Source organism: Cupressus sempervirens, chromosome 2 (assembly GCF_028749045.1).
Source record: "Cupressus sempervirens isolate cs-2001-9-10 chromosome 2, ASM2874904v1, whole genome shotgun sequence".
Classification (NCBI taxonomy): domain Eukaryota; kingdom Viridiplantae; phylum Streptophyta; class Pinopsida; order Cupressales; family Cupressaceae; genus Cupressus; species Cupressus sempervirens.
The window spans coordinates 144,955,235-144,971,948 of record NC_143119.1 but is presented as its reverse complement, the minus strand read 5'-3'; the positions used below and the strand labels follow the sequence as shown (position 1 = coordinate 144,971,948).

The 16,714-nt window shown below is 35.5% G+C and overlaps 1 protein-coding gene across 6 annotated transcripts in view; it reads left to right on the top strand.

Annotated features, from left to right (window-relative positions):
- LIG6 (DNA LIGASE 6) overlaps positions 1-16,714 on the top strand; it is a 332,994-nt gene that overhangs the window by 251,849 nt on the left and 64,431 nt on the right. For all 6 annotated transcript variants that reach the window (XR_016359818.1, XR_016359817.1, XM_089812972.1 and 3 more), the window contains 4 exons: positions 5,141-5,202; positions 5,319-5,480; positions 5,672-5,760; positions 5,967-6,066. Coding sequence is in view for 4 of the 6 variants with exons in the window: in XM_089812972.1 (XP_089669098.1) it covers positions 5,141-5,202; positions 5,319-5,480; positions 5,672-5,760; positions 5,967-6,066 (413 nt within the window). In the remaining 2 variants the exon portion in view is untranslated. The remainder of the gene's footprint in view (positions 1-5,140; positions 5,203-5,318; positions 5,481-5,671; positions 5,761-5,966; positions 6,067-16,714) is intronic.

Genomic DNA, 16,714 nt, shown 5'->3' with positions numbered 1-16,714 from the left:
TCATGTTCACTATGCCTCTAAATGCCTCACTAAAAACAGTAAGGCTCGCTCTATCAACCACTAACTTACTATAATTATAAATCCTTGAATACTTAATCAAATCAATGGTGCCAACAGTTGACACTGCAACTAGGGCCGGTCTAGATGCCCTTCCAAATGTAGAAATGCTACATAAATGGCTTACTATAAATAGCAAGTGTACCAAACTGAACCAAACAAAGAGTAATCATTACCTTTTATACTCTGGAATGGACCCTCTAACCATCAACCTTAGCTTACGATGGTAAATAATAGGTTAATCCAGTCAAGCTTTGATGCTTGCGAAAATGAAGACATTGTATTGTTAACATATAACTGTTAAAGTGATATCAATATATTGAATATGTCAGATTGATAAATTGGAGAAAGCAAGGAAATTGCTAAAATCATTACCTATCGATTGCAGAAGCATATCAACTATGAAACATTGCATCTTTGCTCATCACTATAAGATGCATACTTCCACAGCATATTTTATATATATATATATATATATATATATATATATATATATATATATATATATATATATATATATATATATATATATATATATATATATATATATCAGACATTGCTATAATTCCATATGAATATTGGAGAGATTCAAACATACATAGCAGAAGAAGCAATTGATTTTTCTGATCTTTATGAAGATTTGATCACTGTTTGTGTAGTGTGTTCTTTAACCATGCAATATGAACAGTACAGATCTGTTTATATGAAAGTACAATAAAAAAATGTATGACCACTCTTCCTGAATAATCATGCAATTTCCTTAATGCCATTTTTGTGTGATTGACTCTTTGTTTTGGCATATAAAATCGGGTAATTGAGGGTAATGAACCCTCCCAATACTATGCAGATTGTAGGTGGGCTTAGGATTCAAGTTTGTGTAATTAATAAATACAACTATAATGACTCTCTTGGATGTTTTATTGTTGTCTTTACAACCCTCCATTGATGGTGGAGGGTTGTGATCTTTCCCTCCAATCATAATGGTTCCTTGGAAGAGATATTCCCTTTTCTGATTGATACCTCCTTGCAAAAGATTGTCGCTAATTATCTTTCACTATTTAATGACACCTCTTGAATAACTGGCTTGACCCAGTCTCCTCTTGTTTAATCAACTTTCTGTGAGGGGGGATCTGTTATTCAAAATTATACAAAAAGTGCCTAAAGGATTACAACCTGCACCGTCCAGGATCTTACTGAAGATAGATGACCTTTGATAGATTTGGAATTAAAGAACTTGTGGAATCTTACACAGATCCAGAAAGCGCCACGATTTAGGCGATTTTATGAGTCAAGTCAAGCCTCCAGAGTTTTGGTGACAAGGTAAACCAGATCGGCAATTAATTGCCATAAATCGCCGAGTTAGGTGATTCAGCAAAAATTGCCAAGAGCTGGTAGAAACAATCGGCCAGAAAAATCTATTTTAAACTTCACTTCATTAAATTTTGTTATTGAGAATTTTTAGTCCAACTCATTTACAGTTTTTTCTGCATACGTTATTTCTGTTTAGATTCTTCATGGAAGATACCAATTTGGACTTTATTCCTTGCAATTCTGTTATCACATTAATTCTTAAATGCAGATGCCTCTGGATATTTTACTTATTCCACATAGAGGTAGAAAACATGTGAATTTGAGATCTTGGTTCTATGATGGTTCTGAGTTTATACATGCTATTGGTTCATTTGTTCCTCTTCCACAACATTATTTTCTTTTTTCAGAAACTTAAGAATTCTAGCGAACTTCCTAGTCAATGAAAAAAGAGTACAATATGTCAAGGACATGAGATAATGCTGCAGCAGACTTATGTAAAAGATGAATCGACACTGCTGTGTAATAACCCTGACCCGGTTATAACTTTAACAACATCAATATCTTTTACTAAATCAGTAGTTGGTATTTTGTCTAACATGCAATAAACAACTCACGTCCTCTTAAGTCCAAGTCTTGATAGTCTACAACAAAAATTAAGTCAATTCTTTCCTAGCTGTCCCATTCCATGCACAAAGTTTGAAATGAAAATTCAGAGATTTTGGAATCAATACAAGAAATGACCTCATTAGATATTAAGTGAATCACTAGCAGGCCAATTCTGAAATTGAACACAACTGCAATCTTTACTTAATAATTCTGGAAACTTCTACATGAAATTCAGAAGCAAGTTGGAACCTGTATATCCAAGCTACCAATTGAATTGCAGCAGGCATTTCTCCATAGGCAAACCTGATTGCAACCTTCAGCAGGCCCAATATTGCCGATATTTGTGTTACTTGATCACCCAGCTATGAATTATTAGATCAAAGGCTCTTAATTTCCCTCACACAGTTAGTAGAAAGTATGGATGCTGACTGACCAACATGCAGTTCTGATATAGACAAATCGCAGGTCACAAATAGACCCTTTCCTAAGTTTCCTTGCAACTGCAGCCCTCTATGATTGCCCACATTGCCCAAAAAATAAATGCAGCCCAGAATTTGGACATAAGTCCCGAAAGGCAATTAGCAAGCCTTGTATCATTCACATTGGGCCTTGGAAAAGATATCAGCACCTCCAGGTGTAGACGTAGGTTTCCTTTAATAAATGGTAGGGCTGGACAAATAAGTTGCAACCTTTAATTGTGAGCTGCCAGCCCTTAGTAAAAAGTCACACAACTTTCTTATGCCAATTATGACCACAATGAATGCAGAAGTGCTGCGAAAGAGTGGATGACAGTCCAGATTTGATTTCCCAAACCTCACCACGATTTACAAATACAATCTCAGAAAACTCTTAGAGCTCATTGATTTCTTCCAAGCACAGTAATACAGAAATGGATGATTAAAATAATTTTCTTGGCATAAATCCACGTCCCATGCACAGAATAAACAGTAGAGAAGTGATAGCAAAATTACACAAACTCACAACACCAATGATATTTTCCAAAGGAGCAGTAGTACAAAAATGAAGATTCAACTCAAATTCCAAGTATAATTAAATCACTATATGTCAAGCAGTGATCCAATACGCTTCTCAGCTTAAAACCCTTTTACCTCAGTAAGGGCATTAAAAATTAGTACCTCAAAAAAGCCACGTAGGCAACAAAAGAAAATAAATATTCAAGTGTGCTTTTCTCAACAAATTGGCTTGTATTTATAACCTCCAAATTCCCTTTTGTTGCCAAAATGTAACTTCACTTCAGAAGCTTCACCACACAATATTAATTAGAAGCTTCCTTTAGATTCTCTCACTTAAGTAATTGATAAAGGACACTTTCCAATGATAACTCAACATTCAACTTAAGTGAAATTATAAAGTTAAATTATAACTTTATAATAAGCCATTTAATAATTAATAATAATTTGGCCACTAATAACTCCCAAAATACTCATCATTTAAATATGCCGTCTGAAATAGGAGTCATACCTATTATTTCTGCATGTGACCAAATGCACTTTTCAAAAATAGAAAGGGTCCATCTTGATCAATGCCAACTTACCACAAATAGTAAGTACACAAAACTAAGCCCAAACGAAGTCTGATTTGAGCCAAACGGAGACCAGCTTGTAACTTACTAAAATGTGGAGAAGATAAGACCCTCCCAAGCCAAGCCACTGCCATAGAAGACCCTCTATCCACAATAATTAGCCTATGAGGATCACAATAATAGGCTAATCTTTGAAATTCCAATGATGGGAAAAATGAGGACATTACATGTTGGGTTTACCAATGCTGTCTGTTTGGCAAATTATGTTTTAGAAAGGCAGCAAAGAAACAATTGGTCTTTGAAATCATAATCTCCAATGAGTTTATGAAATATTAAAATAAAATATCATGGAACATTTGCATAGATGTTTGTATAATAGGTTTACCTAATTATAGAGTAACATCCAACAGTAGTGCATTCGATATAAGATGATTGATGGATTTATCATTTATGTTCCTTGTTTATGTATGTTAGCTTCTATTTGATGATGTTGTAGTGTGATTAAGTTATATTCAATAAAGGGTGCATGATAAAGTTTTAAATCGATAACATCTCTAAATTTCAAGGGTTTTTAACTTTGTCGATTCATAGCCGATTCGTAGCCGAGTCATGAGTCGAGTTGGCCTTGTCGATTCCGATTTGATTCTGCATTTTAAGAGTTTTATAAGACACTTTCAACTTTCTCATGATTTGGTTCACTATCTTAAGGTCAATTGTGAGGCATGAGATTGGTTGACATGCTTTAGGGATCCAATGGGGACATTAGAAGTTGAGAGTTTGACTTTCTATGTCAGAATGGTAGCGTCAATGGTTTTGCCACCAAACTCAAAACTTTTACTTTCTATCTTAAAATGGTGTCTTGTAAAAGAATATATTGAGTTCTCTAAATTTACAAAACTGAAAAATACTAAATATGCACTCCATTTGTATAGCTTTTGGTCACTATTTCCATCTTGGTTTTCAGATTCTGGGACACTGCTGTAGGGATCAGCATTGAGATGAAACAGAAATAATTACAAGCAATTGTTAGTATCCATTCCATTACTGGAACGAAAGACTTTGCAACAAAGCTCAACAGGCCCTATATACACTATGCATGCTGCACAAAATTGATAAATGCTTTGTCTTGTGGACTTTTTATTGAGCTGATAATGTTTTCATGCTGGTCCACACATGATAACAAGTAAGTCTTTACTCTTGATTCAGATTTTAGGAGTGCGAGTTAGTTCTCTGAAGAGGAAAAAGAAGAGAAAATATATTTTGCCCACATATATGGAAGGAGATCAACAGGACTCAACAAGTATGGTCACTGACAACTGTTAAATCATAATAGGATTGTGGAAACTAATAGAAATGTCTGAAGTCAGACTACATGCTAAGAACTAACTAGAGTAAGAATTATCGATCTAAAGAGTTTGAGCCATAAAAGGTCGTTGGTATGCATGATGGGAGGTATACCTATGTGAGTTATAACTGCTACACATGTTAGAAATGTAATAAAGATTACAATAACTTGTGTTTCTATTTGAGTCATCTGAGGTAGAAGATTTTTCTCTCTCTTTCTTCAGGCAGTGCAGACAATACATATGGAATGAAAATTTTAAAGAGTTTTCTTTTAAACAGGTATAAAGGAGCTTTTCATCAATGAGAAACCAGGGCACCTGACATATGTAAATGAGATAACTGTAAGTATATGTCTGTTTGTGATTTATTGTTCATCATATTAGGATGCAAATTTTGTACTATAATAATAATTTCCTTTATAGATCTCATGAGTTTCAGTATCTATTTTTTCTGTCAGGTTGAGGCTGATGAAGCATATCATAGTTCTACATCGACTTTGAACAAGTTAGATGCATTCTTGGCAGATGCAATTTCATCTTCTTGTGAAGGAATTATGGCCAAAGCTCTGGATGAGAATTCTGAGTATGCTCCATCAAAGCGTTCTGATTCATGGCTAAAGGTTTGTTCCAACATAGAAAGGTTTATAGAATTAAGTATTATGCAAGAAGCCTGCAGATAGATCATTGGTACTCGGTTATAGACAAGAGTTCTGCTAGAGTGACCTATCAAGAAGACAACTTTGATGCCTGTTGCTCAGTTCAATTCTAAAATTTAGGACATTAACTTGGATTGGCACCTGTGCCTATTCAGGTTAAACGAGACTATGTGGATGGTTTACACGAGACCTTTGATTTGGTGCCAATTGGAGCATGGCATGGGAATGGAAGAAAAGCTGGGTGGTAACAAACTAAAATCCTTGTTTTAGTTTTTAAATTATGGATTTCATATATTCTTATATTTTAAACCTATTTTGATGATTTACCCTTTTTCTTTCTTCTGAGAACTGATATATAGTATGTGGACTACATAAATGTATTTTGAGAACAATTATATTCTTACAATGTAGATTATGTTGACTACATAAATGTATCATGCTGAATTTCAGGTTCAGTCCATTTCTTCTTGCATGCTACAATCCTGATTCTGAAGAATATCAGAGTGTGTGCCGAGTTATGTCTGGATTTTCAGATGACTTTTATAGAGAGGTAAGCTATCTTAAATGGTCTGTTCATTTTGGTTGTCAACTCCTAACACGCATCAGGGGTTAATGATAAAAACCATCTGAGAGTTAGTATGAAAATGTAAATTGCATATTTAATTCTTAGAAAAGATTGGACAAGGCATTGATTATTGTGTGATACTGTCATCTTGTTTCTTTGAAAGTATTCTAGTTATTTATGGGTTGTTTTTTCTAACGTAGTGATGTTCTTAACTATTTTTAAGCCTTTTTTTCAGACACATCTGCAGTTCTGCAGTTGTAGTAACCTAGCTGTGCAGTTGCATGATATATGTATTTCTTTTTAATAATATTGAATATCTCACTAAAGGAACTTTCAGAGAGAGGAGAATTTATAAGTTCACAATTATAATATCCCACCCTTCTTGAGCACTTTCAACTTGGTGGCTGGTAGACTATTTAGTAGCTTCCCATAGGCTAATGAGTTAGGGTTAGCGGACTGAAGGTATGTTGAAAGTAGTAGTCATTGATGTTAAAGGTAAGCAGGAATTCGTTGACTGAGATTGTTAGCATATTGTCATTGATGTCAGAGGCATGAAGGAAAGTCGCTAGAAATTAATGATCAGACTTTAGGGTATATATTGTTGGAGCAGATGTGGTTTTAGCCATTTTCCTATGCTTAAGTTTACTTAGGTAGCCACCATTATTAATTATTAGCTATTTAGTGCATTTAATAATTGTTTCTAGGAGTTGGATGTCGCTTATCTTTACCTATTCTTTCCTTGCCTCTAGTAGTTGGATGTCGCTTATATCTACCTATTCTCTCCTTGCCTTTCTAAGAAACACATTTGTACATTATTTGTATCTTAATTCCAATTCATTAGCCGATATGCTATTTTTTTGGAAAAGGCTTATTGCTTGAATTTTCCGCTCTCATGCTAGAAAAATAGCTTTTATGTCCAAATGGAAAGTATCATTTTCGTTCAAAAATTGGATTGAAATCTGGTGTGGATTTATAAATGCAGTAAGGAAAAGATAGCTTATTGGGTTTAGACCTTGCCACTCGGATTTAGGCCCAAGTTTGTGGGGGTTGCATTTGCGTGCAGGTTCACTGTGGATTTGGGTAGGGTCTGTATTTTGGACTATGGGTCCGTCTTGTGGGCTTGGGCGGATCCACTGTTCGAAATCCAAACCCTTTTCGGACCAGTTATGAATCCAAGAGAGTCTAGGCAGACCCACGATGACTCTGAGAGGACCCACAACAGTAGGGTCCAAAAATTGAAATAAAACAACTTAAAAGAATGCTTTTTTCAAATATTTTTTTATGTAACTCTAAAAGGATATTTCACTTGTATTATCTCTCATTTGCTCTCTCTTTTTGATCTCTCATTTTGGTGTACTCATTTTAAAAGTTTGAAGAGAAGGCTGTAGAGATTGTTTGTGGAGTCTCGAATCCTTCCTATAATCAGTGTTCAGTTTCCCAGCTATGCATTTGTTCCTTCCTTTTGCTTCTTTATTAGTTTGTTTTATGTTTTTTTATTGTTCTGAATATTACCAAGTTTTTGTATAAGTTTCAAATATGTTTTTATATTTTTATTTTTGTTATAGATTGTAGGAATGAGCATTCAAAGCTCAGTGAGTGGGCAGGGATCCCAAAAATCCAAAATTGATAAAGTTCTCATTTGTGGAAGTATACAACAAGAATTGAACAATGTGTTGGAGCATGGGGGGGAGGGGGTTATATATGGAAATACAATTTTTGTAAAACCCAATGTAGAAGCTCCTATTACCAAGTTAAACATCATTTAATAGGCCCTAGGTGTAAACAGATCAACATGTGGGAGGGCTCAGAAGTAGATAAGAAGGGTTGCGGGTTGCTCAAATAGCAACCATGTCAAAAAAACAAAATGCTGATAGGTTAGTGTCAAGGGAAAACAAGTAAAGTCAAAGCACAACTCAAAAACCATTAGACATCATCCCTTCTTGCCTATCCCTTCTAGGGAAGAACAAGTAGAAACACCCCAAACCATCACTCACAAGAGAGGCCCATTAGATAGGGCATTTCAAAATGATTTGAGAGAAGTTGTTGATGTAAAGGTTGGTGTTGCCTTTGTGAATGGTCTTCCATTCAATCTAGTGAGATCACCTTATTTGAGAGTGATGATGGAAGCAATAAATGAAACACCTCGTGGTTATTGATGTCCTGGATATGAAAAGGTGAGAACCACCTTATTGCATAGTGAGAGAAAGAATGAAGACACTTTCCTTAAACCAATAAGAGATTCTTGGGTCCAAATGGGGGTGAGTAATGTCTCTGACGGATGGAAAGATTGCAAAAACTGTCCATTAATAAATGTGATTAATGTCTCCCCTAAGGGGGTAATGTTTTTGAAGGCTATTGATTGTGAAGAGCAGTTAAAGGATGTAGATTTATTGCTTGGATTCTCATTGAACCCATAGAGTCCATGGGAGTTGACAATGTTGTCCAAGTAGTAACAGACAATGCTAAAGTTTGTAGGGTTGCAGGTTCTTTGGTAGAAACACGATATGATCATATCTTTTGGACACCAACCACTCTCTACTCCTTGAACTTGGTGATGAAAAAAATTGGTACTCAAATTGAATGGGTGAAAAACGTGTATGAGAAGGGTGAGAAGATCCAAATGTTTGTGAAAAACCACCATGTCACAAGCAATTTTCAGAACTTTCTCCCACTTGGAATTATTGAAGGTAAAATTTAAACTTTATTTAGTTTTATTTATCATTTTGTTTGATACTTTACATAATTGAATAAAATGTTTTTGTGTTGTTTGCATGTTTGAAACGTGTTATTAACTTACAATTAACAAGGTAATAAGTTGTTGAAACTTGGTTTGCTTCACATACAATCATTCTTTGACGACTTGTGAGGGTGAAAGATGCATTGTCCTAGATGGTTATTAGCAATCAATAGTGTATGAAAATAATCAATTACAACTAGGGCTCGAAGGGTAAAGGCAATAATCTTGGATGATGATTGGTGGGGTTGGGTGGATTATGTATTAGAATTCGTTGAGCCCATTATGTCTATCCTTTTCTTTTTTGACATTGATGAGCCTTGTTTGGGGGACATCTATGATGCCATGGACTCCATACTAGAGAGAGTGAAAAGGGCAAGCTTAAGTTTTTATACAATTCTTTATCCTTGTTTATTAAGAGATTTTGATTTTTAATTTTAATTAACATTACATCAAGATAACTTACATGAACATCATTTGACATCCCATGTCATTCATAGGAGAGAGTAGGATCTTGAGGACACCTTGTACAAAAAGGTGGTGTCAATTGTTCTACATCGCGGTAACAAGAGGACTACACCTTGACACCTCTTGGCATCTGTACTTTCTCCCAGGATATTCCTTTCATAATATCAAAACTTTTCATTTTGGAACAAGATGACTGCTAAGATTTGGGCTCCCCAATATTTGGTATACCAGCTTCTGTATAATATTAAGAAATCTACAAAACCATGAAGTCAAAATCAGTTTTACCTGCTATCACAAAACTATCCCATCCATGCAAAAAGTTGCCAATCGCAACAGAGGCTGTAATACATTCGGGATGAGCCATTGTTGATGGATGTTCTGTTAGGAGTTTCAGTTTCAGCCTATTGAAATCATCCCAAAACAGAAGATAGATAATTGAGCATTGCTGAACGAAGAAATATCAGATTTGCCAAGAACTTGGACTACGAAGAACCAAAACAATAACACTTGGCAGCTTAGTTTAAAAAAATTATCAACTGAATACTGAGAGAAATCTACAACCTATAATCTGCAAGTTTTATTTTAATAAACAAACATGTGACTTGTTTGCATGTTCAAATATAAACTCACTTGGAACGGATCATAAATCCTGAAAAATTGCGGTCTGGTCGACAACTCCAATCATCATCTCCCACAAATCCAGATTTAAAATTTCAACCTTGAATCTTTGTACTATGAGGTGGCTTTTAAATTTTTATTTATTTTACAAATCTATTTTGTGTCATTATGTTATTCTTAATTTATTCTCAGCCTTTTTAAAAAAAAAAGTTTTCTTTTCTAAATTTGTGAAAATACTTTTAAATTTTAAAACTATTATTATATGTGCCTATCTAAACTTTGTAGGTGAGTTGAGATTTATTAAGGGAAATATTTAAAATCAATATTAAAGTTTGAGTAAGGAATTAAATATAATCTTATCTTATCTTATGGATTTCATGATTTATTTGAAATATTATATCAATATCGAAAAATATGAGGTGAGAAATTATTTATCTGAAAATTTATCTAAATTTATTTAGTGTATTTTTTCCCCAACTATGCAATAATATTAAAATAATAAATTTGGGGTGCAATACAGCCAAAGAGTTTTTACAATATAAAAAATAAAACATAATGTTAATTTTAAATACTGATCATTAAAAATAAAGAATCTATAAATTATAACCATCTTTTATTGTTTTCTTAAAAATGTCAACATAATTTAGAACAAAAAACTAATTTTCTTTGACTATTTTTTGCTCTAAATTTTATCCCAAATAATAGTAGTAGCTAATTTGATTTGGTGGGAAAGATTTTTTTTTTAAAAAACTTATTTAAAAACTTATTATTTGTACTTTGTTGTCATCTTATTCTATATAATTTTAAACAATGTTAAGGGAAAAGAATATGCAATGTAGAACATTAAAAAACTATGTAGACTAGAAAATATAAAATTAGATCCATTGTGGAAGTTTACTTAGATGATGATTCTTGGTTTTGGTGACACAATGACTTCATTCTCAAGGTTGCATGGGGATGGGGTACTTAGGTACTTAGGGTATGAAAACGGCTATGGCTACTGACATTTTTCAAAATAGGGGACGGGGGGTACTTGAGCATATCAATTTTACATTTGCAAATTTTTTTGAAAAGATGAGTCATGACAGTAGTTTTTCAAGACATGAGCAATGAAAAAGTTTGCTGATGTAATGAATTGTTTTCAGTTTCAGATTTGCAATATGTTTGTAATAATAATGTATGCTAAATGTTTAGGTGCATAACAGAGAAGGCAGACTCAAAACATGAACAAGAAGATCATAAATCATATAAAAATGACATATTGAAAATAAGAAGAGTTTATTGTTAATTGGTATTGTATCAAACTGATTGCGTATTGAATTAAGCTTGATAAACAGCCACCTGATAAGTAGGAGATAATTTCCACAGCAAGTCAAACTGTGATATTGCTATCAGGATTTAATTGTGTGATTTTGAGTCAAACTCATGGACCCATGTTTCACGAGTAGTGATTCAACACAAATCCATCTCCCATGAGAATAAATGGAACACTTAGCACTCATTGGATCTAGGTGATGCTCACAGGGGTGAAACACCAATACTTCTCGGGAGGTCACCCATCGCAATACCCAGCCTAAGCACACTTAACTACGGAGTTTCCTCCATGGTTAGACCCAAAGCTTGCTACCCCATTTGCTGATATGCAAACAAAAAACTGAATAAAAAACAATAAATCTTAATCAAGGTCCTTAGCGATGATGCTCTCGATTGAGTACCTGGTACTTGAGTACATGTACTAGGTATATGGGTACATGTCCTAGGGGTGTGAGTATGTGTACCAATCCAACCTTGTAGATTCTCTAGGCATGATACCCATGTTAAATGATAGTATGCTCAAAATAACGTTTTAAGTTTATTTACAATTTTTTAAGATAATCTATATCATAATTAAATTTCATATATTGGAAATAGTTTGTTTTAAATGTTTCATTAATGTTAGTAGTTAAATGTTTTGACTATTGTTAAATTTTGGCCTACTATTTCCAAAATACAAATGCTGAGCTCCTGTGTCTGGAATAGTCTAGCTTATTCTGAAAAAACATAACTGAGAAAACTATAAAGACAAGAAAGAAGTCAAGCTTACTATGCACACCATAAAGACGAAATATCCGCTCACATAGGTACTAGACAAATAGAGAAGCTCAAAAAAGTCAAAACTAATCCCTAACAAAGAGATAGAAAAGCTGCGAGATCGAAGATCAAGTCAAATGTACCATGCCAATCATAGAGAAGAAATAAATGCTGAAAAGTGCATTAGAAATTTATAAAAAGAAACATGACATTTTCATTGTGCTCTAAAACAACAACGTGAAGATTATACAACACCATTTCACAACAACACAGATGGTATGATGGCAATGAAATTTTCTTTGCAAAGAATTGATGTGTTGTCCAACCTAAAAACATGCATTATATGCAAGAAAAGGTATCCAAGGGTGTGTTGATTGACAGTTTGTCTTCCTCTATTTCTATCTAGAAACTGACTCTCTCATGCCCAGGGGTGGGAAGACGGAAAGTCACCAACTATTTGGGAAGCATTTTTGGTTTCTTTCCTCGTTTGACATCCCTTTGAATTTTAGAGGTACAACTCCCTCCTAGTTGATATGCAAGGAATTTTGTTTTTAGGTACCTACTGTTAACCGGGGGTATCCTCTTAACCAAATAGCAAGAGAGGCTTAAACCGAATTTCCCGCAACGACAGAAAACCCAACTAGGATAAAAGATTTGAAGCCCCAGCACCCACATAACCGTGAAGATAACAGAACCACCTTTCAAGCACCTTAACTAATTGCCAATCCTACTCCTAAATGCATCTACAACTAATAGGTGCAATGCAAATTACTCCTAAATGCAACACAACAAGAAAATGAAATAATCGTGAAGATAACAAAACCACCTTTCAAGCACCTTAACTAATTGCCAATCCTACTCCTAAATGCATCTACAACTAACGGGTGCAATGCAAATTACTCCTAAATGCAACACAACAAGAAAATGAATGTTTTTGAACCCCAACTGGCTCTCTGACCACCCAAAACCACTATCCAATCACTGTTGAAGTAAGCAACTCCCCAACTCATTTACACCCACATTCTCGAAACACACAAATACAATGCAATTTCGGCAAGGGAGAAGAAAATGAATGAAACCAAAGTGACCATGTCATCAAAAGAACTATCAATCCTAACAACCATTAAGATCCAATAATTCCTAGTTTCAAACACAAATCGAATTCTCCATTCAACACAATTTTTTTGTAATATCCCCGATTTAGCAGGTTTCTGCAGTATGGTTTTTGTCAGCCCATCATCGCGACTCTCTTCAGTTGACGTTTGGATGTGGGGGTCTTTGTTGGAATATTGCTATTTTTGAACTTACTATTTTTAGTAAGACACTCTTAGACGGTTACTTTGGGTGTGTAGTTCACGTAGGGCGATCATCTGGTTTCATTATTTAATCTCTCGATGAAATATTATTGAAGTCATATTTATTTGGAGGATTGTGGTTTAATGATTATTTATGATACATGTAATTATCATTGTGTTTTATAATATAAAGTGTTATGAACTTATATTATAAAAGTTGCTTGTAAGTGAAAGGTGTGAGCATGAAGCTAAGTGGCTCAAATTTGTATTATAAATATGGCTTTTTGGAGAATGGGAGATCATCTTGAATATTATATTTTCCTTGCTCGGATTATCTTGCTGAGGGTTTGAAGAAGTCTGAGAGTCATCATTCACAATTGTGCCGAGGTAAGCAATTGTCGCAATTCTCCAACTGTGATCACTGTGGTTAGGAAGATTGACATTCTGAAGGAAATTGATTGTAATGTGTACAATGTGCCATTCGATTTGATAATTGATTGAAGGTTTTGATGATCTGCTATTTGTCTGGATGCCATTCCTATCCTGGCCACAAATTGCAAAAAGGGAGTCGTCGGTTTAATATCAAACTAGTTTGATAGTGTATTTGGCTTGCGTTGAGGTTGCTAATGGTTGTGTTGTGTTAAGGAGCTGCATCTAACTCATATGCTGGATTCTCCTTTCAACCGACAATTGCAAGGAGTTGTGCTACATAGAAAATCAGGTTCCATCATTGTTTAAATTCTGGAAATTTGGTTGATGGTACTACCTTTGTTTTCTTTAATTAAATAATAAGTAATTTTGGAGTTGATTGGTTAGATTTAGTATTTGCCTTGTACTCATGATATTTATTGAAAAAATTAAATAAAACAAAGGCAATAAGAAAAATTGTTCATTGGCATTGAAAATTCTATGAAAGCATACATAGAGTTTTTACAGTGGTATCAGAGCGGTTTCCTACCAGCCTGTAGGAATTGGGCCCAGGTTATTTTAGAAGTTGATTTGTTGATTCTGCATCTTGTGATATGAATGGTGATCAAAGGTTTGTGCTAGGCGTGCACTATACCTGACGGGAACATAATTCGCTTCCCATAGGAGAGACGAAGATTCAATTTGGTTCGGTACGTAGTTTGAGTGGTTCTGGTGGCATTGGAGGACCGGCCATAGATGGTCAGGTGTATAGAGATGCCCTGCAGGCATTTAGGAATATTAGAGTCGGGCACAACAGATGATAGGTGTTCTGCAATAGTTGTCTGACACTTTGCAGCAGTTAGCCTTGCCTTAGGACCAGGGTAGAGAGAGAGCTCGAGATATGTTCGTTGGTTCCCATAGGTCATGTGTTGATGCAGGGCCCATGGTTGATGACAAGCATAGGATCGGGGATCATGTCAGGATGGATGATAGGGTGGACATGATAGGTTATATTGGTGCTCAGTATAGGGCACAATGACCTACTTTCTTGAGACCATAATTAGATGCAGTTAGCACTACTTTTGACACTGCCCCATTTGTTGACGATGTTCCGACTCATTTTCATGAGTGGGATGCTCTTCCTCAGGCATTGAAGGATAACTTGAGTTTTGATAGATATCTAACACAAAAGCATGAACATTCTAGGGGTAGGCCTTCTACTGACAGACAATGACTTAGGTACACTGAGCTTCAGCAGACAGTTGGTAAAATGAATTTAGCTCATTTTGATGGGAGCGGTAGAGTGATTTCTAGAGCTTGGGTCCAGATGCTCAACACCTACTTTGCTTTGTGTCCTATGATTGAGGAGGATGCCATTAGGTTTCTTATGCCATGGTTTAGTATATCTCCATCATGATCAGAGCATATCATAACAAGAGCTTGTTGACAGGTTGATAAAATGATTGGACAAGAAGGATCCTGAGGTTTATTTTAGAGAGTTGGTTTGGAGGCATTTGTCAGTGAGTTCTAGAGGTTGTCAGTGATGGTATATGACATATTTGAGAGGAGCAGGGTTATTCTTTTCATTGAGGGACTTGCTGAGCCACTTAGAGTTGTCATTAGATCCCCCTTCATTGTAGGAGGCAATGAAAAAGGCTCGTAACTTAGAGGCTTCTACACCTAGAGGCAAGTTTACCTCGAAGCCTGCTACATCCTCCTATGATAGGACATCTTCTCGGAGAGCGGAGAAATATGAGGGTAAGTGTCCTGCTGTAGCACCTTTGGATCGGGAAACAATTAATGATTTGAGGAGAAGGAAGTTGTGTTTCTACTGCAAGGGTCCCTATGATGTTGACCATGACTGTCCTATGAAGCCTAAGGGCAGAAATAGGATAATGGAGCAGTTCTATGATGATGATGGCAGTGCTGAATTTTAGGGGCAGTTTGGGGATTATGATCAGGATCAGCATAGGTGTGATGATGTTGAGGATGAGGTGGATGACTCCAACCTCAAGGTAGCTTACTTATCCAGTATGAGGAAGGAGGGAGCTTTTAGGATGCGTGGGCTCGTAGCTGGACAGGGTATTGTTGCTTTATTCGATACTGGAGCTACTCATAATTTTATCGATGCACGTTTGGTTACTAGGAGAGATATGCAGATTGAGGATTTTGAGGGCCTATGGGTACAAGTAGCTGATGGTTACACCTTGAAGTGTAACAAGATGATTTCAAATCTTCTTGTGACACTTAATACATATGCTTTCACTACAGATTTTTATGTCGAAGACATGGGGGGAACATAAATAGTACTTGGTATGGCTTGGTTACACACACTTAAGGAGATCTATTTGAGTACATAGAGGATGGAGATGAGATTCATCAAGGATGACAACCTCATGTTATTAAAGCAATTCATAATGATGAGCTGAATCAGATCTCCCTTCAACGCATGCAACGTTTTGTTTGTCATGAGGATATTATTGATTGGGTAGTGGACTGCAGGATTATGCCTACTCAAAAGGATATTGAGGAGGTAGATTATCATTTGGATATCCAACAGTTGAGAATTAAATACTCTAAAGTGTTCAATGATTTACCCCCTGGCAAGCCACTGGATCGTGAGATTGAGCATATCATTGAGTTGGAGGAGGGCACTAAGCCCATTATGATCACGCCCTATCACCATCTGAAAAGGCTTAAAGATGAGATTGAGAAGACCATATAGGAACAACTTCTTGATGAGGGGCATATTAGGCCAAGTAAGTCCCCATTCGCTTCTTCAATTGTTTTGGTGAAGAAGAAGGATGGTACCCTTCGGATGTGCATTGATTACCGGATGCTGAATAAGAAAACCATTAAAAACTGATATCCTATTGCACAGATTGATCAGCTCATTGATGAATTGCATGGGGCAAAGTATTTTTTGAAGATTGACTTGAGGTCCAGCTATCATCAAATCTCGGTTAGAGAGAAGGATATAGAAAAGACAACATTCATGTGTCACTGTGGGCATTTTGAGTTTTTTTGTCATGCCTTTTGG